Source organism: Bos grunniens, chromosome 20 (assembly GCF_055505025.1).
Source record: "Bos grunniens cultivar Pamir isolate PY7600 chromosome 20, Bosgru_T2T1.0, whole genome shotgun sequence".
Lineage (NCBI taxonomy): Eukaryota > Metazoa > Chordata > Mammalia > Artiodactyla > Bovidae > Bos > Bos grunniens.
The window spans coordinates 54,893,859-54,916,584 of record NC_141184.1 but is presented as its reverse complement, the minus strand read 5'-3'; the positions used below and the strand labels follow the sequence as shown (position 1 = coordinate 54,916,584).

General features: G+C 38.5%; 2 protein-coding genes across 26 annotated transcripts in view; one reads left to right on the top strand and one right to left on the bottom strand.

Moving 5' to 3' along the window:
- Positions 1-7,723: 7,723 nt before the first annotated feature.
- DIMT1 (DIM1 rRNA methyltransferase and ribosome maturation factor) lies at positions 7,724-18,218 on the top strand. 3 transcript variants are annotated; one of them, XM_086361890.1, is made up of 12 exons: positions 7,724-7,920; positions 8,269-8,342; positions 9,593-9,679; positions 11,363-11,424; positions 11,508-11,601; positions 11,690-11,739; positions 12,500-12,623; positions 13,059-13,151; positions 14,237-14,301; positions 14,906-14,969; positions 16,105-16,211; positions 17,683-18,218. In XM_086361890.1, exons 1-12 carry the CDS (start codon positions 7,842-7,844, stop codon positions 17,723-17,725), a joined length of 942 nt encoding a protein of 313 aa, XP_086218016.1. In that variant the 5' UTR covers positions 7,724-7,841; the 3' UTR covers positions 17,726-18,218. The 3 variants fall into 3 exon arrangements, with proteins under 3 accessions (XP_086218016.1, XP_086218017.1, XP_086218018.1); XM_086361891.1 differs by lacking the exon at positions 8,269-8,342; XM_086361892.1 differs by lacking the exons at positions 7,724-7,920; positions 8,269-8,342 and having other exon boundaries at positions 9,628-9,678; positions 11,361-11,424.
- The window catches only part of KIF2A (kinesin family member 2A), a 71,364-nt gene continuing 64,695 nt past the window's right edge, over positions 16,058-22,726 (bottom strand). For all 23 annotated transcript variants that reach the window (XR_015148844.1, XR_015148845.1, XR_015148846.1 and 20 more), the window contains one exon: positions 16,058-21,327. Coding sequence is in view for 20 of the 23 variants with exons in the window: in XM_086361872.1 (XP_086217998.1) it covers positions 21,242-21,327 (86 nt within the window). In the remaining 3 variants the exon portion in view is untranslated. The remainder of the gene's footprint in view (positions 21,328-22,726) is intronic.

The window sequence follows — 22,726 nt, the reverse complement described above, 5'->3', positions numbered from 1 at the left end:
TGACTTCCCTGGTGGTCCAGTGCTTAATATTCTGTGCTTCCAATGCAGAGGGTACAGATTCAACCCATGGTTGGCGGGCGGGGAGGAACTAAGATCCCTGTATGTCATGCAATGCAGCCAAAATTTTAAAAAATAGTTTATCACGTTTAATTAGATAAGGACAGTAGCTTAGATGTAGATTTCACTTTCTAAAACCTTTTTGTATAATCTAAACTTTTTTGCAATGTTTGAGTATTACTTTAATAATCAAAGAAAACTAACAAATAAAATATTTCTCCTTTGGAAAAAAAATATAAGAATACCATGGACCTATGTATTTTTTAAGGTGAAATGACATTTTTTCATATTCTACTGATAAGAATGAAAATTGTTTTAGAAAATAATCTATTAGTATATCTTCAAAGACTAAAATGATCATATATTTTGACTAAATAACTCCGTTCTTGGATATATCTACTAGGGAAATAATTCAAAGTTTAGAAAATATTTTTCATAAATGCAGTAAAATGTGTATGGATCTATTTTAACAATAATAGTATAGGAAAGATTTAGTGAACTCTTACACATTCACAAAATGAAATCATCCACAGCAGCTTTCAATATTGATTATCAAGATTGTATAATAACTGGGAAGTGTACTTTTTATGTTAACTATCTTTGATGGGAAAAAACTGTAAATTATATGACCTCAACTATGTAAAAATATGTATTGGTAAAACAATAGGAGAAAAGTCTATATAAAAATGTTCACAGAAGTTATCCCAGAATAGTGAGATTAGAGTAACTTTTTCTTCTTTTTTCACCTTCTGTATTTTTCAGGATTTTTTCAAGTTAAGTTTTTGGTTTTGTTATTTTTACAATGTAGTTGTCCTATCTTTGGGGCCCAGGAAAAAGAAGGGGAAAACAAATTAGTTTTACTTACTTCATCTCTGTCATTAATTGTTACTTTGCACACTATTCTTCAATTCATAGTAACAAAGATTTAACTTTGTAACTCCATACTTTAGAATTCACTTAAATCTCATTTTATTGTTGCTGCTGGGGCTGCTAAATCACTTCAGTCATGTCCGACTCTGTGCGACCCCATAGACTGCAGCCCACCAGGCTCCACCGTCCCTGGGATTCTCCAGGCAAGAACACTGGAGTGGGTTGCCATTTCCTTCTCCAATACATGAAAGTGAAAAGTGAAAGTAAAGTTGCTCGGTCCTGTCCGACTCTTTGCGACCCCATGGACTGCAGCCTACCAGGCTCCTCCGCCAATGGGATTTTCCAGGCAAGAGTACTGGAGTGGGGTGCCATTATTGTTGTTTAGTGGCTAAATCCTATGGCCCATAACCCGCCAGGCTCCTCTGTAGTTGAGATTCTCCAGGCAAGAATTCTGGAGTTGGTTACCATTTCCTTCTCCTGGATCAGGGGATCTTCCTGACCCAGGGATTGAACCTCCATCTCTTGCATTGGCAGGTGGATTCTTTACCACTGAAGCCACTAGCGAAGCCTGAATCTTATTCAGTTCAGTTCAGTTCAGTTCATTTCAGTCACGTCTGACTCTTTGCAACCCATGAACTGCAGCACGCCAGGCGTCCCTGTCCATCACCAACTCCCGGAGTTCACTCAAACTCACGTCCATCGAGTTGGTGATGCCATCCAGCCATCTCATCCTCTGTTGTCCCCTTCTCCTCCTGCCCCCAATCCCTCCCAGCATCAGAGTCTTTTCCAGTGAGTCAACTCTTCGCATCAAGTGGCCAAAGTACCTTGCATCTATCACCAGTCACATCCACAACTGGGTATTGTAACTCCTTCATTCTTTCTGGAGTTATTTCTCCACTGATCTCCAGTAGCATATTGGGCACCTACTGACCTGGGGAGTTCCTCTTTCAGTATCCTATCATTTTGCCTTTTCATACTGTTCATGGGGTTCTCAAGGCAAGAATACTCAAGTGGTTTGCCATTCCCTTCTCCAGTGGACCACATTTTGTCCGACCTCTCCACCATGACCCGCCCGTCTTGGGTGGCCCCACACGGCATGGGTTAGTTTCATCGAGTTAGACAAGGCTGTGGTCCTAGTGTGATTAGATTGACTAGTTTTCTGTGAGTATGGTTTCAGTGTGTCTGCCCTCTGATGCCCATAGTCTGTTATTAAAAAGATAAATTAATTTAGCTTGTATCTATATTAACTTAATATCCTTTGATTTCCTGCCATTCCACCACAGTTGTTCCGAGAACCTTCCTGGATACCAAAATCTGCAAATGACTAAGTCCTTTAGAGAAGATGACTTGGTACACTGGGTCCTTAGTATCCACGGATGTTTAATCAGCAGATTGACTGTAATGGCAACATTCATGACAGAGAACAAGGGAAGCAACAAAAGGCAGCTGCTGTGGCAAGGGTACAGCCTTCCACCCTTACCTTTGCTGCCAACTACATGAAAGACCTTGCACACACACCTCTAATCTCTGTGAGACTCAGCTTTTTTGTATGTAAATAGGATAACTATGCTTGCCCTAACAACTTTTCAAGGTTTCACTGAAAATCTAATTGAGTGAAAAGCACTTTGAAACCCATAAAATGCAATATGAAAACATAATATATAAATACAAATATAAAAATATAAAATAGGCTCTGTTACAATCCAGGAATAGAGTTCTCAGTGAAATAATGTTTCTGTTGTATTTGGAAAGCTTCAAAGTGCTTTATTTTGCAACAGAATATATATATTTTTTATAGTAAGGATAGGAAAACATTTATCCCATAGATGCTTTTGGAAGGTATCAATTATTACATATTAGGTTTTCACTAACAATTATTAGATATTTACTAACAATGCTTAGACTCATCATGCTAGTATTAAACAGAGACCAAAATCATCTTTCTTCATTAGTTATATTAATTTAAACAGCATTTTAGTAAGATGAAAAAATGATAACATTTGTAATAGAAGAATACTAAGAATCTCATAGTATTCACAGGAAGATCCCCTGGAGAAGGAAATGGCAACCCACTCCAGCACTCTTGCCTGGAAAATTCCATGGACGGAGGAGTCTGGTAGGTTACTGTCCACGGGGTTGCAAAGAGACAGACACAACGTGAGCAACTTCACTTTCTTTTCTCTTTGTCATAGTATTCAAGGTACATTACTTCTTTCAGCCAAATTTCATCTTATTTTTCTGTTACAATTTAGACAGCACAATAGAAATTAAGTCTACTTCAACCCACTCCGGTGTTCTTGCCTGGAGAATCCCAGGGACGGGGGAGCCTGGTGGGCTGCCGTCTATGGGGTCGCACAGAGTCAGACATGACTGAAGCAACTTAGCAGCAGTAGCAGCAGCATAAGTTAAATCCTACTTTGTAAGGCGGCACTTCATTTTAGCGTTTAGATTTGGATGTCACAATATTTTTTTTGTTTTAATAAAATTTAACAGCTTGATAGTAAGTAGAGTTAAATTTAATTGTGTTTTATCTTGGGCAGGTGAATTGCATTCCTTTTTTTCAAAGAAATACAGTATTTCACTTAATAAACCTGTTAAAAGTATGAAACTCAAACATTCTTAATGTCTTTATGACTTTTAACTACATTAAAAGTCTGTAAGGAAATATAATTTATACAAGAAAATGCTCACAATGTTTTATTTTTATCATTATATTTCCTGGCACCTTAAAAACGTTATCATTTCAAGCATGCTGTGAATTTAATAACCATCTTCTACAAAAGAAAACACTATTGTAATTCTTTTTCAAGATACATTTTGTTAACCTAAAAAACACTATAAGAATGGCAATGATTCAATTGTGCACTCCCAAACTGAAATAATTATTTTTAATTAACAAAGGATATAAATATGAGGCAGAGAAGCATAAAATTATTTTTTATAATTCCAAAGCCAATCATAGCTGCAAAGATAACTTCATGCTGATTTCTTTAATGTGGCTCATGTCTCAGCATCATCCACTCCCTAGTACTCATGGATCCACACTGCTTCCAATATTGTCTCACTTTGAATGCTGCTGCTGCTGCTGCTAAGTCACTTCAGTCGTGCCCGACTCTGTGCGACCCCATAGACGGCAGCCCAGCAGGTTTCCCCATCCCTGGGATTCTCCAGGCAAGAACACGGGAGTGGGTTGCCATTTCCTTCTCCAATGCATGAAAGGGAAAAGTGAAAGTGAAGTCGCTCAGTCGTGTCTGACTCTTAGCAACCCCATGGACTGCAGCCTACCAGGCTCCTCCATCCATGGGATTTTCCAGGCAAAAGTACTGGAGTGGGTTGCCATTGCCTTCTCCACTTTGAATGCTACCTTGGTACTAATAGAAAAAAATTGGAGAACACTTTCCCTGTACTGATGAGGGTAGCCCTTCCCATCCTTTTTCACTTCTATAGAAATTCCTCAACCAGTTATGTTATCTGAGTGCAGAAAGCAGTGAATGCCTTCCATCACTGTGCATCAGAATCTCCTAGGGGGTCTTTTAAAGATGCATTTGCCAAGGCCAAATCCTATTCTGATCCATAATGTTTAGGCATGAGCTTGGGAATGTGAATTTTCATTACATGTGGTATTAGTATGCTGCTAAGTTGCTTCAGTCATGTCCAACTCTGTGTGACCCCATAGATGGCAGCCCACCAGGCTCCTCTGTCCCTGGGATTCTCCAGGCAAGGATACTGGAGTGGGTTGCCATTTCCTTCTCCAATTAGTATGCTAGGGTTGCCATAATAAAATACCACAGACTGGGTGGCTTAAATAACAGAAATTCATTTTCTGTCAGTTCTGGAGGCTAGAAGCCCAAGATTGAGGTGTCAGCAGGGTTGGTTCCTCCTGAGGCCATCTTCTTAACTTGCAGATGCCTGCCTTCTGGCTGTGTCCTCATATGGTTCTTCCTCTGTGCGCACACACCCCTGGTGTGTCTATGTGTATCCAAATTTCCTCCTTTCCTAAGGATACCATTCAGACTGGAATAGGTCACACTCTAAAAGCTTCATTTGAACACATTATTGACTGGGGGAAGTTTTGCAGAAACTAACCTCTGTGGCCAGCAGTTTGTTATGTAAGTGAATATTGAAACATGCCAGTCAAAAATGTTTGTGTTACAAAGACACAATACGACTCTGGTCAATCAGTTATTAACTTAGTCACCTCTTTCAAGGTCCTACGTCCAAATACAGTCAGATTCTGAGGTACTAGAAATTAGGGCATGAATTTGGGGACAACAGAGGTCAGCTCATAACGTATGCCCCAGTGTTCCAGATACAGGTGAGTCAAGGTTCATACCTCAGCAAACACCAATTTAGGCTGTAGGTCACCTAAATGTGCACACTCACCTCAGTCATTCAGCTTTATGAGACTTACTATGTGACCTCTTTCAGGAGGGTCTTGCTACTTCATTCCTAAAGAAACGTGTCATTTGGTTTCCATTCTTACTGTCCATCATACTACATAAAATAGCATCTCCCATCCATCCTGTCAATCCCTGTCTCCTCTGTGCTTTTCGTCACACTTATCATCACTGACATTCCTCACTAGAATGTAAGCTCCGTTTTATTTTGCTCACCACTGTACTCTCCCTCCCCACCCCATGGGTAGAACAGTGACCCAGGAAGATGAGAGTGTGCTGCAGGTGATCTTGTGCTCCTTCTTTCAAGTAAAAAGCAAGGTCTCCTGCTGAGAAGGAGCTAAGGAGGTGGTAAGGCAGGAGGCCTGAGAAGAATTAAGATTTGAAGATCCCTATGGAGAATGGGCAGAGAAGGCGATGGCACCCCCACTCCAATACTCTTGCCTGGAAAATCCCATGGACGGAGGAGCCTAGTGGGCTGCAGTCCATGGGGTCGCTAGGAGTTGGACACGACTGAGCGACTTCACTTTCACTTTTTACTTTCATGCATTGGAGAAGGAAGTGGCAACCCACTCCAGTGTTCTTGCCTGGAGAATCCCAGGGACGGGGATACCTGCTGGGCTGCTGTCTATGGGGTCGCTGAGTCGGACACGACCGAAGCGACTTAGCAGCAGCAGCAGCAGCATGGAGAATGGGAGAGGAAGATTAGAGTGGATTCAGGAAGAGCTGGCTAGGCTGGCCTCAATTCAGCATATATGGGGAGCCCATTTATGTTACCAATACATTCTATTGTATGATCTCCAGCAGTTCTCACAGCTACAGAGGAGCAGAGGGCAAAATGGTTATTTTGATTTCTCAATGATTACCATCGCTCCTTGGCAAAACATTCAAGGCCCTTTACCATACGTTCCCATTTACATTACCTGTTTACTTCTCAGTTATACCAAGTTTCCTTTTCTTCCTCAAATACTCTTACCTCCTGTCTTTTTTAGTGCTTTCCCTTTGAATTCTCAAACTTTCCCTGGCTAACTTTTGGTTGGCCTTTAATAATCCAGCTCAAATATTCTATTTTGAAAATGCTCCCCAGGCACCTCAAGTATTAGCCATAGTGCTAAGATCATTCCTCTTTTAGAGCACACTGTCTTCAGAATACAGAACGAGTTTCCAGATGCAGTTGTCATTTACTGTGTGATCTTGAGTAAGATATTTAACATTTTTGTTCTTCAGTTTCCTCATCTGTATTATGAACACAATGATAAGCCCCTATTTTAGAGAACTTTGAAATGGTGAAAAGATATATCAATAAATGGTGCTATTATTGTAATTATTTGCATGTCTTCCTCTCTTGAAAGTTCTTTAAAAGCAGGAATTGTCATTCATGTTAATTTTTAAAATTCCTAACATTTGACCCAGTGCCTGGCACACTGTAGACGTTCCAGAGTTGTGGAATAAATTAATGATCAATGGAATTAAAGGCATAGTTGAAATTGCTAACAGGGTATACACATTTTTTCCTAAATTAGAATTACAGCAAAGAAAGAGCAAGGCTAGGGAATGCACACAATAAATTATGCAGGGAAAAGAAGTCAGCTTTGGTAAAAACAGATTGCTTCTTCAGGTAAATAAGGTTCACACGGAAACATTACACTGACAGCTAAAACAGACATGGACATTGTTTCATGTAACTTTCAGTCAGAGCCAATACATAACAATGAGCGCATTTACAGTTTCAGACTTTTTGTCTAACTCTCTCAATAGAATAAACTTTGAGATCAGTTTCCTATTTATCTTCGAATCTCCATCACCCAGCAGTGTTTAATACACAGCAAGAGCTCAATACGGAAAGGTTTAGAAAATTAATCACGTGCCACAGAAAGAAGCGAAACCACCAGTAGGTCCAGTCAAACTAAACACGTAATTACATTTTCAGAGTTACTTTCCGTAACACAAGCAGCGGAGAATTCACTCCCGCTAGAGGAGCAAGCTCCTCTTCCCAAGCTCCTGGGATCCTCACCCACAATCGGTTGGGATACACGAGAGAAATACATGACATAAATTTTCTTCGTATTTGAGAGATTCAACAACCTAGCCTGGTAAAACATCCGCAAGCTTAACTACCTTACGTAACTTAAGCTTCCTCCACTTCCTTGAGGTCTCACACCCAAACCTATTTAACTAGCTTGGTGCGTGTAGGGGCAAGGCCCCGCCCCCGATTCTAAACTAGCCAATCCAAACTGCTAGAATCGGCAGCGCGGTGTCTTCTGGGATCCGTAGGCTTCCGAGGTTAGGCTTCCCGAGCGGCCGAGCTTATTTCCGGCGGCCACCGGGCTCCAAAGGCCCTCCCTCTTTCTGGGGGCGGACCCCGGAGCAAAGCAAGGGGCGTGGTTTCGCCCCACCCCTACGTGGCCCGATAGGGTGCTGGTGGTGCGGGCCGGTGATTCCCACGTGGTGCGGAGACTAGAGGTTGCCGGTTCGGGTCCTTCTTGACTTCCTCGGCCTGTGAGCTCTCTGCCTGCAGAGATGCCGAAGATCAAATCAGCGGCTAGCGGCCGCCGCCGCGAGAGGCAACAACAACGCGGGCAGCTGAAGAGCGCCGGAGGTGGGGACAGCCGCGAGAGAGCTGGGATCCCTTGGGTTGGGACTTCCGGTAGGACCGAGCCGGGACAAGGTCGGAGTTCTGGCGGGGACAGTGATACCGGACGGCCCAGCGCTCCGAGAGCGCGGGAGTCCCGGGTTTCCCCGAGCGACGAGCGCAGGCCCCGCGCGCCGCCTCTGACTTTCTTTCACGGAAGGGGTGGACTTAAAAGTCTGTCATCCAGGCTCCTTAGCGTGACGTTTGGCGCCCCTAGCTGGCGCAGTTATCATCCCCTAGCTATCCTGTTTTCTTCTCTGGGACGATCTAATGTTTTTAGTTGGGAAATTAAAGCTATTTCATGTTTTATTGCAGGACTCATGTTCAACACGGGGATTGGGCAGCATATTTTGAAAAATCCTCTAATTGTTAACAGCATTATCGATAAGGTGGGTTTGGAAGAGGAGAGGGAGAGAGTTACTGGGTTATTGATTTTAATTTTAGGGATATCTAAGCACAGAAAAGATTCCTGACACAAAATAGATGCTGTATAAATACTTGTTGAATGAATTGAAGAATTGTGTAGGATTCGCAAGTTCTCTTCAATATGATTTGCTTTATTCTGTGAGTCTCGGGTTCTAACTCCAAATTCGTTTATCTTTCTGTAGATTATTTACTTCTTAGCTTGACACTTCTACCTGTTCAATTCCAGATTCTTCTTCTATTACCAGTTTTTCTAGGCAGCATCTATTACTGTTAGTTTTTGTTTACTGCAAACCCTAAAAATATATCTAAACAGACACCTTTGGAAGTTTGTTCCCCAGAGAAACCTGTATGTTATAAGCCAATGCCACATGTAAACTCTTCAGAGTATTCTTCCTGTATGGGTTATTGATGTTTTCCTATTGTTTTGTATGATTGGGAGCTAGGACATGAAACAATAGGTGGTGCAGATTACTTTCATGGTTGCAAAGGAAATATTCTGGCGCCGTAGAAAGGACATTACCAGGGTGAGAGATGTCAACTTAGTGTCGTATGCAAAATGAGAGTTGGCCTAGCTTTTTAACCTTTTTGACTCATGAATTCCTTTGTGCATCTGATGAAAGTTACGGACTCAGAATACTCCAGCTATGTGCATACATATACTTTTTTTTTTTTTTGCCACATGTTGAGGGTTGTGGGATCTTAGTTCCCACACTAAGTATCTAACCCCCGCCCCCTGCAGAGGAAGCATGGAGTCCTAACCACTGGACTGACATTAATTTTTGTGTACAATTTCTGGATCCTTCTGCACTCTTGAAACCATACATGGATGTGGAATTGAGAAATACTAGTACAACATGCTATGGTTCATCATTTTGGTCCTTCCTTTTTGAACCTAGTGATAATAGTGTTGGTAACAAGGTGCTGTTGGAATCATTTCAAAGATAGGAAGGAGAATGCCACTCTTAGAACTGCTGTCTGCTGTTCCTACTTCTCTGACTCCTATTACCCCAAGTTAGGAGGACTATTCAATTTCCACTTGCGCCTAACGTTAATGAGATACTTTTTTTAAACATAGGTCATGAAGTAATCTCCTAAAAATGGAGTCAGAATAAGATCTCCTAACTGTGCACTTTTGAGTAAAGATATTCTGATGTAAATTAAATTCTGTGTTCAGATGTGCCTGTAAAGCTAAAGTAGCTGTGCTTGCTTGTAGGCTGCCTTACGACCAACTGATGTGGTGCTGGAGGTTGGACCTGGAACTGGCAATATGACTGTAAAGTTGCTGGAAAAGGCAAAAAAGGTAAAGAGAGGATTTAGTGTTTGGTATCAGGCATCATGTGAGTAAGCTCAGGTGGTTTACAAGTATAAATCTGTTTTAATGAATTGCTGTTATTTTAACAGTAACTCTTGCTCCTTTGCTAGAAACTTTATCTTATAAAATATGAGCAAATTGGGTGAAGTGAGTCAAAAGGTACCAATTTCCAGGATAAAATAAATATGTCTGGGGATGTAATGGACATCATCATGACTGTAGTTAACAACACTGTAGTATACTTGAAGGTTGGCAAAGAGTAAAGTCTCATGACAAAAAAAATTGTAATTATGTGGTCATGAATGTTATATATATCAAATCATTGTATTGTATACCTGAAACTAATATAATGTTTTATGTCAATTGTCTCAATTTTTTTAAATGGATTAAAAGAAAAAAATATGGGTATATCAATCAGGAAAACAAATGACATTGGATACTTCAGTACAGGGAATTGGTTACATGGTTGTTAGAGGACCAAGAGAATAAAACACTGAGGTTAACCCAAGAGTTGAATTACAAAGAGCAGCTACCACCTCTCGGCTCAGGGGAACAAAGCAAGGGGACTGGAGTTATTGGACTTAGAACTCGGGAGGAGATCCAGCACAGGCCTCTGAGACTAGTGTCACCTGGCTGCTGTTGGCGCCTTCTTTGTCTCTTCGTGGATCCAGTTCCAGTGACATCGGATCATTGCTGTGTCTTCTGGTGGATGTAGGCAACAAAGAACTTATCTGAAGAGAGTTCAGTGAAGAGACCATTGACAAGATGTGGGAATGTTAAGGGAACCAGTAAACAGTTAGTGAAAAACCTAGGGATTATCAACAGCAGGAAACAGTTACCATCGAGCAACCTCAAGGGACAAGAGGAGGGAAATGTGTTACTGGAGCCCAGAAAGAGCAGGGACAGGGACCACTCATAGCCAAACACGGCCGCTGCCAGAACTTGTGCGAGGCAGGCGCAGGCATTAGGAAGTTCTCAACCCCACCCCTTGGATCCAGTAATGCCTTCCATTAGCCTGGCCCAACAAGAAGTCAAAGGGCGAGGGAGCTGGACTGTATTACCCTACAGGCACAGCAAAGCTGGAGAATGGATCTGGGAGCTAAACAGACTAAACCTCACATATATCTGCTTTGTAGACAGAGTCTGGAAGTCAGCAAAACCTCAGCTTATACTGAAATAAAATTTCAGCCTACCTGGTATCCCTTTTCATTTACTTGAGAAATTATGCTATCTGCTCTGGATCTTAGTAGGTGAGAGAAGTGATCTACTCATTCCACAGCAGTTGCTTTGTATGCTTCTAAAGAACATTTACTGCAGAGACATATTGTGTATTTTTTTTCATCATCACTTGAATTACAAAGCATGGAGCCATATGAGCACAGTAATCCTGTGAAGTATTTGGGTAGAACGGTCATGTAGTCTGGTTGCTTACTTTTCTGGGTGATGTTTTTTGTTGTTCCTTTAACCCCCTTGCCACATTTTGTAAAATCATCTCTTCATTAAATTCTCTTCAGGTAAGTTCTTTAAAATATACTGGTAGAGTACAATTGAAGAATAATGATGGTGGAATTGGGAAAAGAATTTTAATTCATTTAAATAATGTAAGTTCCTATTAATAGGAAAAGATTTATTCTCCATAATTAACCTACAAAAAAATTTTTTTTAATTTAGGTAATTGCTTGTGAACTTGACCCAAGGCTAGTAGCTGAACTTCACAAAAGAGTTCAGGGCACGTGAGTATACATAATAGAATTAAAGTACATTTCAATCTTGTGAAATGATGTTCTTTTTAATTGCTTTTTTTTTTTATCATCAGGCCTCTGGCCAGCAAACTTCAAGTAATGGTGGGTGATGTGTTAAAAGCAGATCTGCCATTCTTTGATGCTTGTGTGGCAAATTTGCCTTATCAGGTATGTTTTCCAAATGTATGAACATTATATTTACTAAATGGTTCTCTGGTGGGTCTTTCCCAGAAATAATCAGTTAATTCTTTTCCAGATCTCTTCTCCTTTTGTCTTCAAGCTGTTGCTGCACCGACCTTTTTTCAGGTTTGTGACCAGAAGACTAAAGTTACTGCCAAATCTTAGAAAAATTACAGTTTAGGCCATGAACACAGATAGCCAAAGGTTAAGGTTAACTCAGTTGAAAGACTACTGGAGAATCTGTTTTGTAGAAAGTATCAGTTTGTGTGCTGCTCTCTCTGTCTCACATTCTTTAGCAGTTGCTAGTTACCTGGGAGAGGTGTGGGCTGAGTCGTGCTTCTGAGACCAGATGGCCTTTCCATATTTTCTTAGGCTTCTGTTGTTAGCCCAGGTCAAACTTCTTATGTCTAGATTCTGAAGTGTCCTGCTAACTGGTTTCTAGTACACTCTGTAGCAGTGATTTTCAAATTGCAGGTCAAAAACTCCTTAGTAGTTATAAAATATATTTAATGAGCCATGACTGTCACTTTTTTTTTAAATGACATGGAATGGAATATATCAGGGCATTCATTTCATATCATCCAGGTGATTATAGTTTCGTGAAACTTTTGTTGACCTGAAATACTCTCTCATCTGATCATTGAGGGCTTATGTTCACAAGGGGTTAGAGCTACAACCATTATACAATGAAAAACAAAGGTAGGTGGGTCATTCTGTGGGAATAAGGCTCAGGCTGAAACTGTTCTCCTCCCTTCTGGCCAGCTGATTGTTATTAACCATAGCTACTGATTTACTGTTTCCCACCTAAGAAAAGTCATTGAAGTTAAAGTACATTTATAGTTGAAAATGACCTTTCTCTTTTTATTCCTTTCTGCTGTCTTTTCAGATGTGCCGTGCTAATGTTTCAAAGAGAATTTGCTCTCCGACTGGTCGCAAAACCTGGAGATAAGTTATACTGCAGACTGTCGATTAACACACAGCTGTTAGCACGTGTGGACCATCTAATGAAAGTAAGTGACTGTTGTTCAAATGATGGGGCTTAACTTATCACTGGGCATCTAGCTGTGCCTTCTGTGAAGAGCATGTATGATTACTATTTTTTTAAAAAAATTATTTTTGGCTGCAGCAAGTCTTCGTTGTTTGTGCGGGCTTTCTCGTGACGAGCAGGGGCTGCTATTTATCGCGGTGTACAGGCTTCTCATTGCAGTGGCCTCTCTTGTTGCTGAGCGTGAGCTCTAGGCGTGTGGGCTTCAGTAGTCGCAGCATGCCAGCTCAGTAGCTGTGGCTGGCGGGTTTAGTTGCTCCTTGGCACGTGGAATCTTTCCGGACCAGGGATTGAAGCAGTGTCCCCTGCATTGGCACTTATCCAGTGTATCACCAGGGAAGTCCTGATTACTATTTAAAGTTGTTTTTGAGAGGACTACTAAACATTTTCTGATTAACAGGTTGGAAAGAATAATTTCAGACCACCACCCAAGGTGGAATCCAGTGTCGTAAGGATAGAACCTAAGAATCCACCACCACCTATCAATTTTCAGGTGAGGTTAAAATAGGGTCATTCAATAAAAGGAAAAAAAGTCCAAGGTAGAAGATGTGTGTCTGTAGCAGCGGAAGAATGAGTCAACCTAAATGTCTAAATAGGAGAATATTAATTATAATACATCCTGTGATGGAGTACTTAGAATTTTTTGACACAACACAGTTGTTGAAGACCTCAGAAGAGCATGGAAAATGTTTGCAAAAGATAAAAAGACAAGAATACCATTGCAGTTTGCTGAAGATTATATCTACAGAAAACATATATCTATTTGAATAAGACATGGGAAACAAAATGAAAATAGTTGTGTTAAAGTAATAGTATGGGTATGGCACCCCACTCCAGTGCCCTTGCCTGGAAAATCCCATGGACAGAGGAGCCTGGTGGGCTGCAGTCCACGGGGTCACCAAGAGTCGGACACGACTGAGTGACTTCACTTTCACTTTTCACTTTCATGCACTGGAGAAGGAAATGGCAACCCACTCCAGTGTTCTTGCCTGGAGAGTCCCGGGGACGGGGAGCCTGGTGGGCTGCCGTCTATGGGGTTGCACAGAGTTGGACACGACTGAAGTGACTTAGCAGCAGCAGCAACACTGTTTAATCAGAATTCTAATTTTTGCCATTTAAAAAGAGAAGAAAGCCACATGACTTGATGTAAAACCTCACTGCAATCACATTGGATAAAAACATGCTTATGTGGTCAGTAGCTGGTGGCGGTGGTGTGGTTGTCAGCTATTTCTACAAGGTTTAGCTAGGTGTATTACACAGGCTGTATTCTAAATCACGTCTGTTTTGAGTCATGTTCTTTTGAAGACAATACTTAGAGTTAAATAAATGCAATGTTCTTTGTTCCAATGTGGCACAAATGTTTTCTATTTTTAAAATTGAGGGTATAATAGTCAATGAGGTGCACAAAACTGAAAAATGTAGATCTTACTTTTGTATATATGAACCAGACACATCAAGATATAGAACATTTTTATCACTTCAGAAGGCCTTTAGTTTTATATAGTAAGATAAAATTGTGCCTACTAGGTTATCAGTGGGGCTTAATATTTTCTAAGAAAATACCATCTACTGTTTCAGGAATGGGATGGCCTAGTAAGGATCACCTTTGTTAGGAAAAACAAGACACTGTCTGCTGCATTTAAGTAAGTATTTTACTAATTTATGATATATGAGGGATCAATGCTTCAGATTCTGTGCTAAGCGCTAAAATTTGGTCATTTTCCTGAACAGTATTACCCTAAAGCATACACATGATCCATGTCCAGACACACTTTTAATTTTGTACTTTGGGAGGCAGGAGATTTTAATGAAGAAAAGTTCCTGGATTTGGGAATTAGATCGGGTTTGTTTGTTTTTTTGAGAAATGGGAAAAACCCAAAAACTATACCCCACATCTGCTTTTCCTTGGAAAAATGAGGTGACAGATGGACCCCTTCCACACTTTTGAAAGATTCATGGCATTTAACTTGGAAAAATATAATAGCAATTTGGAACCCAAGGTAAAAAAAATGGTGAAAGCCACAATGAAAAAACTAATTTTTGAGATGATGTTTTTTTGTAATCTAAAACTTCCTTAAGATGTGTATTAGGTTTAAATATTAGGAGTTGTGATTATTTCAGAAGTTTAAATATTCAACCTTTTTTAGTTCTTTAATTTTACCATGTGGAACATAGGCTTAATCTTATAGTAAAGGAAATTTATATTTATAATTTGTTTGGAATAATAGTGACATCATTTCTTTATAGGTCAAGTGCAGTCCAACAGCTATTGGAAAAAAACTACAGAATTCACTGTTCGGTCCATAATATTGTAAGCACAAAATGTTTCAATAATGTGTTGTGTTTTAAAATGTCCATTTCCTACTGCTTCATATATTACAAAACTCTTAATTCTGAACATTTCATAGGACCCTTAAAAGATCGTATGTCATAGGTCAGTGCTGCTGTATACTTCGTAGAATGAGCAGCCTTGAATACTCTGTCCTTTTTTACTGACAGTTTTTTTCTTTTGGCTATAAAAAGATTCAGTTGAGTCATAATTTTCTCCCAAATTTTAACCATGTATAACTTACTCAGCTTAAAGGTATTTGCTAGCTTTTGAATTGGGGCCATCCCTTCTTGCTTGTTGCTCATATAGAAATTACAAATTTAAAGTTACCATTTTCTCAGTGCCTTTTTTTTAATGCCCAGAAATTGAAATAATTAGAATAAAGTAAGGGATAAATGGCAAGTTCTGGTTGTGAACCTCATGTCTCCTACCATTATCTGTGCAACATTTTCTTGAGTTGTGTGAACACACAGACATCTATATATGACTGTGATGTTTGATAATTTTTTAGTTTTCCAATCTAAACAGAGTAGCAGGTAAAAGCAAATTTTCTTTTTTTCATTCAGCTCTTACGTGGTTTAATGTACCGGTAGCATAGCTACCTCCATTTTATGAATACAGTCTCCGAACTACCTACATAGGAAATACTAAATTGGATTAAGAAGTTTTTGGATGGAAGATGTGAAGTGTGAAGCATTTTCAAGGGTTAGAGAAGATATCTCAAGGGTTAGAGAGGCTATCTTTGAGAAAAACTAGCTAGCTAATGAAATTTGTGCCAAGAAAATGTTAATTTTCAAAGATATTAACAATTGCTGTAAAATCTAGTTTACAGCTTTAATTATGTTATGAAGTACTTTGCGAAGCCTGAAACATAACTGTTTCAGAATTTCTAAGAAGAAAAAGGGCAGTATACACGATGAGTACTCGGTATGTGCTGAACATCAACCACTTAATGAATTAAGAGATGCAAGTCTTATCGACACAGTTAGACTTTCCAAAACTATCAGGAAGAGATAAGGTGACTGTTTATGACTTAACTGGAAAAAAAAAAAAAAAAGAGTCAAGGTGACTTCATTAAAGATATGTTGTTCATTTATTCTGCATCTTGTATTGATAGATAATACCAGAAGATTTCAGCATAGCAGATAAAATACAGCAAATCCTAACCAGCACAGGTTTTAGTGACAAGCGGGCCCGTTCCATGGACATAGATGATTTCATCAGGTAACTACATTTTCCTTTTACTACATGTTTACATTTCTTTACTGTGACACCTTCATATTTAGAGATTTAAAGGCTTTTAAGCGGTTATAAGGTGCTACCTGGGAGTTATTGCATAGCACTTCCATGGCATGGAATAGTATTTGGTGTAGAAGATGGAGGCTAGTTAGCTGCAGCAGAATGCATTTTCTTAAGAACAGTACATGAAGAACAGTCCAAGCCTGGAGATAACCTCTGTGACAGTGTGAGTTATGGTGTGTGTGCTTCTCCCTTCCAGCCCCCTCCCCCAACTCCCATTCATAGTCTTAATAGTTTGTCTCTTCAAAGTAGCCGTTCAGGTAGAAGAATCACAATACATATAGTTGGATCTTCTTTACTGAGAATAGCTTTTAAGTATGAAATAATATTAGTTACAGTCGTATCTGGTTATCATTTCTAACTGGTTCAGTAACTTATTTCATGGACTGAGACAAGTTCTATACACCCGAAGTAAGAAAGAAAGAATGGTGTCATAAGTAACTGGGCAATATAGAGCAAAATTTGTTTTCCTTCGATTAAGCAAGTAAATCTTACAAAAGCAGAGTAAGGTGTCAAATAGTCAGATAACAATTGACCTGCATTCATTGTTTTTAATCACTAACACTTTGATTTCCTAACTAAAAAACCATAAATTTTTGTCTCTTTAACCAATTCATTTTCAAAGCTTCCATGATCTAGAGGCTGAAAAAAAGAGGGTAGATTGATATAAAAGTCACTGGTTTACTTTTTTATGCTGGAAACACAGTTGTATGTAACTGAGACAAATGACACTTATCTTTTATTGGCAGGCGAGCAGTACTACTGTCTTCATTAGATGTTAATGCCAGGAGTTGAACATTATCCATAAGTACCCATCTTTAGATACCTTAACCCATCCTGTCGGTTCTTATGGGCCATCCTGAAAATAATCTCAGGCAGGTCTAAGTAGAAATATTTCATCTTATTTTCCTTCATTCTTATTAATTTTCTGCAAGATTACTAAACATGCAGCTTACTAAAACAGTGATCTGATAAGTACATAGGTATCCAGAGAGAAGTATTTGAGTCTGAATAACTGAGCTCAGAGAGCAAGAAAGGACACACGAGATTAGCCATTCATCTCTCTCCTGTCTCTAATTCCAAACAGCTTTGCATTCACTACCAGGTTGAAATGGAACAAGTACCAATGTGCTCTTAGGCCAGGGTTAGTGTAGGTCTAAGATTATTTTAGTTAAATTCATCATGCCTTAAGACATACAGGCTACGACAGGAGAGGCACCAAAATGAGGTGGCTTTAACCAATATATCTCTCATAAACTTAATTGAAGAATAGTTTCTTTACTGACATCTTAGGAGTATTTGTGTTTTAGAACTCATGGTACAGGGACTGTGTACGCGTTGTTACTTACTACAAACTAGCATTTGAATACTATCCCACTTGGTTTCTTTTTTTCAGATTGCTACATGGATTCAATGCAGAAGGTATCCATTTTTCTTAGGTATCTGGAAAAGAGAAGTTTTTCAAGCTCAAGGAAAAAAAGTGGAATTATATGTTCTTAATAGTTTGAGAAAATGAACTATGCTTGGACACTATGTGCCTGACTGCTTTTGATGGACTACGACTGTCACCATTTAGTTCTCTGAATTTTTAAGAAAGTAAGTCAGTTCTAAGTGTCCAAGGTTTCTTTGTTTTTTGCTCTTGTTTGTTTATTTTGGTTTAATATATAATACAAGGCAGGGTAATAATAATCTTCAAGAGCCGCAGATACGCACAACTTTACACTTCAAGTTATTTCTAACAGTGTATAAAGATGGTACCCTTTTATTTTCTGTGTTATATATTATTGTGAGAACCTCTTTTAGGCTTTAACTCTTTAGGCCTTTGTCCTTCAAGTCATAAAAAAGTTGAAATGTTTAATTTAGTCACATATCCCCCATACCATTTCTTCTTGTTATTCATGTGTACAGTAAAGCAGTTGTCTTAAAACGTTATTTTGCGTCTCGAATTCTTTCTGTTTTCCCGTACAGTTTCTGTCACTGCCTATCCCTCTAGCAATCCTGTAGTGTTAACAGGCTGCATCAGGGTTTTAGGTAAGCCCGAGCCTGCTACTGCCACTGCATGGTACCAGGCATATATTACTTCTAGGCATTCCTTGTAAATGAGCATCTCATAAATTTGTATGCATTTTCATACAAAAAATTCATAGACTTAAAATTTCAAAGAGTTTTATAAATCAAAACTGACTTTAAAGTTAAAATCTCTGCTCTTCAATTTCAAAACCAACCGACCCAACCAGCCATTCTGCCACAACCACAGGTTCCCAGGATTCATGATTTCTGGGTAATTAAAAATTTCAATAGATGTCATAAATAAGTCTAAATTAGCTACAGTGTTTAAATCATTATCAATATTATATTCAATATTGTAAATGCCCTTTAACAAAGAATTATAGTAGCTATTTTATTTATATAAGGAAATTAATTAAAATATTTTCAGTGACATTTGGTTTTCTTTATACCTAGTTTAATAGAAGGAATGTCTCCAGATTACTTTAACAGGGGTCCATACAGCGAGTGAACCTAGAAGGAAAGCTAGGTTGTTTGCCTAAACATTTTTTAGAAATCTGGCCTCAAAGTTATATATTAAAACATTCCTATATAACTAAAATAATGTATATTTTTAGTTAATTTTAAATAATTATTAATAGGGATATCAGTTTTCAAGTCTGAGAAAGGAAAGAACGTTTAATCCAGATCCAAAAAATGTAAGTCATTCTTTAGACAACAACTGCATAAAGCCACTTTTGTACATAAATACTACATAAGCTTAAGAGCAGGTTTTTTAAAATCACACAAAACTACTTAGCAAAGTTTACTTGTACCATCTCTATCTTTAAAGATTTAATTCAGCTTTCCCTCTTATTTCCCTGTCCTATGAATTGCTTGCTGAGTTTTAGTCCCTTTTATAACCTTTAGATTTCCCTATCTGTAAAACAGAAAGAATGGATTATACTACCAAGATCCTTTCTGGTACTAATTTTTAATATACTTTGAATGCTATTCAGAATGAAGCCTTTATAGTATAAGGCAGTGTATTTCAATTTCAGGAGACCTTCCACAGATACAGTACCCTTTTAATTTAATACATTAAGACTAGTCTGTTGTGCTTAAAATGAGTAAATTCATGTATCTTTATGCCCTTTGAAGGTTGGTTAGGCTCAGAAACTACATTTTTAAAAAGCCTCTGTAAGGTTAATACTAACAGTTCTCCATTCTTCCTCTTTTCCTTGAAATAAACACAAGTAGAACATATCTCACAGCTGCAAGAAAACCTGAGTTCCTTCCAAAACAAAGGTGATTGTATTGAAGTAAATTGTCTCTAAAACTCATTACACAGATTTAATTTATTAATAATAAGCACACTGTGAAAATCTACATTTGTACTAGATTTCAAGTTTACAGAGGAGCTTTTCACCATGGTGTTAGGATTTCCTATAACTACCCTTTGAATTCTATGGACAGTGAAGTAGGGAGTCTGGCTCATATGACTCTCTGTTCATAGCTTCCCTTTAGCCCACAGGAATGAGCTGGTAGTTCCCTAGAGTAAATCAAAACAAGATATCCCTGGGAGACTTTTTGTTAATGTACTCCTTAGACACTATCCTGGGAACCGAGGGAAAACTCCTAGAGAGAGATATAAATCTTCTAACAAAATATTTACATGAAAAGTGGCCAGTTTTCTTCCTTGGAATAGCAATCTGTAAAAATAAATGCCACCATTTAAAAAGTAGCATGCCCTAGATGAACTGATTGGTGAGAATTTGGTGGTTCTCGCCAAATAGTGGTGAAACATCAAACATTAGGTAATGGGTGGAGCTTGCATTAGATCTGCCTTTTATGGCGAAGTCAACTCTTTTTTTAGCTTAAATTCTTTTTCAACATAAGTTATGTACTGTCTACACTTGACTTAAACCTAACAGTTCTATTATGGACTACTTTCAATGTACATGTACATATTCATGCATCAGAAGCCAATTTCCTTTGTACCATTTAAAAAGTACATTTTGGGGTGCTAATGGACACTTCAACTTAAGTAATGGTATTGGTAAAGATCAAATTGCACTATTAGTCTTGTTAATACCACACTGGAACACACACTGCGTATATATGTATTATCCTAAGATAAAACTCTTTTCAGAATTTCATTACTTTTTATTATACACCAACTAGTTTATATTTTAGTTCTTTACAAAGAAAATGCTAAGAAAATGATAACCACATGTTATATGGTTTTAAAATCATAATTCCAGATTTTTTACATATAAGATGGAATGGTCCAGCAGCTATGTCCACTGTCACAGACTTTAGTTCCATTCAATGATATGGCACATCCTGCAAAATTAACTAGTCACACACACAAAAATGTCTCAATTACAGTAAAAATGTACACACAATAAAGGTAATTTACAATGACAAATAAGGAATGTAATTTATCTTGGCTGTGCTTCAGAAATTTAGGGTCAATAGCCTTAGTCAAGGCACAAAGCAGGAAGAGGTGAGCACAGCTGTTTCTAGAAGTGGGCAAGGTATGTACAATCACTGATGAGGTATGCATGCACGCAAAGGATTTAAAACTGCTCAGTCTTGCTAAGAAAACTGAACTGAGTTAAAAGGAAATGCTGTGGCTTCCCCTTACTATTCACCTCTGGATCAAGTCCACAATCTTACTTCATCATATAGAAAATAAAATTGGCAAGGATCTCCAAAAGTAACTCACTATCTGGGTAAATGAAACAAAATGCTTCACTATTCCCAAATCTTGGTTGTGCCTCCTGACTAGAAGCATCTTGTAGACAAAAGAGTGTTTCACAAAATTGAAATGTCATTCAGGTGAAGGGACAAGACATTTTCCACAGACACTTAAGATTTCAAACTTTCAAATGGCCCTTACAGCTGAACCATTGTTATGTTACAGTAGCGAGGGTTCTGGGGATCCTTTAGCAGCAAATGCTGATTTAAAGGGCACGGGGTCTCTTCGGGTTGATTTGCTTGCTGGCCTGTTCTTCTTCTTGCAGAGCTGCACGAAAAGATTTCACTTTATCTTGGAAAAAGAAAAGAAGAAAGTAAGTTTTGCATTACATGTGATACAGTACATAATTTTATGCATCCTATCAAGTCATCTCTTACAATGTCAACTCAGGGTTTTTCCTTTTGTTCTTTGTGGTCCAGAAACTCAGAACTAAACGTAGTGCTCAGGTACAGCAACAGATTCAGATTCTGAGAAATGCTTGTGGGGTTTTTTTGTTGTTGTTGTTCTCTTCACAACAGATTTCTGTTCTATTTGGCCTATTTTACAGTGTTCAATTTTAATTTCTTTGAATTCCTTTTTACAGTATAAAAAGGAATGTATGTAAAATAGTTATTCTCAGAATATTAGAAAATGTCTGCTTTCAATTCCTATTTTACCTTTTAAGCTATGAAATTTTAAGTGCACATGAATTTTTAAGACATGTTACTTTCTCCTTATCGGGGATTACAAAAGGTACGATGAAGAAGGGAGATTACAGAATATACATTTCTTGGTCTTAACAGTTCTGTCTTACTGTCTGTTCTATCATGTACTGATTCAGAGTCACATAAGAGTAAGAAATAGGTAAGTAAAAACTGGAAGAGGCAAGTAACTGTCAGCTGTGTGAAGATGAGAAACCTTTCTACAGCAGTGGTTCTCGACTGGGGGTGCTTTCTGCTCCCCTCCCAGGGACACTGGTACCGTCTACAGACACTTTTGATTGTCATCCTGGGGTGGCGCTACTGCCACCCAGTCAGTGGAGACCAGGACAGCTGTAAGCCCTGCACAACGCACAGGAGATGGCGCCTTCCAGTAGCTTCCTAACTGAAAATGTGTTAGTAGTGCAGATTATGGCTTTCAAAAAAAAGAGAAAGACACAGTGTTGGAATCTCAATTTCTTTCCCCTCTTCCTAAGTACAGTGATGTTGAAAAAGTTGATTTTTTCTGAAATTTAGAAAGGAATATAAGGACTTCTGGATCTGATGCCTGCTACAGCTCTCAAATTTATATTAATATCAAAATTATATTTGGTCAATTTTTTTTCCTAAGGACTGAATTATACAATTTTTAGGTAGTAATTTCTTCAAAGTTTGGATATACTTAATATTTACATGAATCCTGAGAAAAGGAAGGGAACTAAGTTGAAATCTACATCTTGCATTGAAAAAAATAAGGATACATTGTGATCTGTCTCCTGAATAAAATGCATACAGAAAGCTGCTTATGCATTATGGCAGATTAGAAAAATGATCAAAACACGTTAAATCAAGGCTTGAATATGAAGAACATGAAAAACAGCAAATGTTAGAAACCCTACATCTGCACAAACAATTCTAAATTGGCAAAATGGTCACTGCTGACTCTGTAGGATATAATTTCAAATAACTAACTTTACAAAGAACCTAGTTTAAAAAATTAAGCAGCTTGTTTG

What these genes read in the sequence shown, in the direction of transcription:
- DIMT1 (XM_086361890.1), top strand. Translation starts at nt 7,842, where the DNA reads ATGCCGAAGATCAAATCAGCGGCTAGCGGCCGCCGCCGCGAGAGGCAA. An exon ending in TGCTGGAAAAGGCAAAAAAG is followed by an intron (nt 9,680 to 11,362) that starts GTAAAGAGAGGA and finishes TTTTTAATTTAG; the next exon opens with GTAATTGCTTGTGAACTTGA. An exon ending in CTGCACCGACCTTTTTTCAG is followed by an intron (nt 11,740 to 12,499) that starts GTTTGTGACCAG and finishes CTGTCTTTTCAG; the next exon opens with ATGTGCCGTGCTAATGTTTC.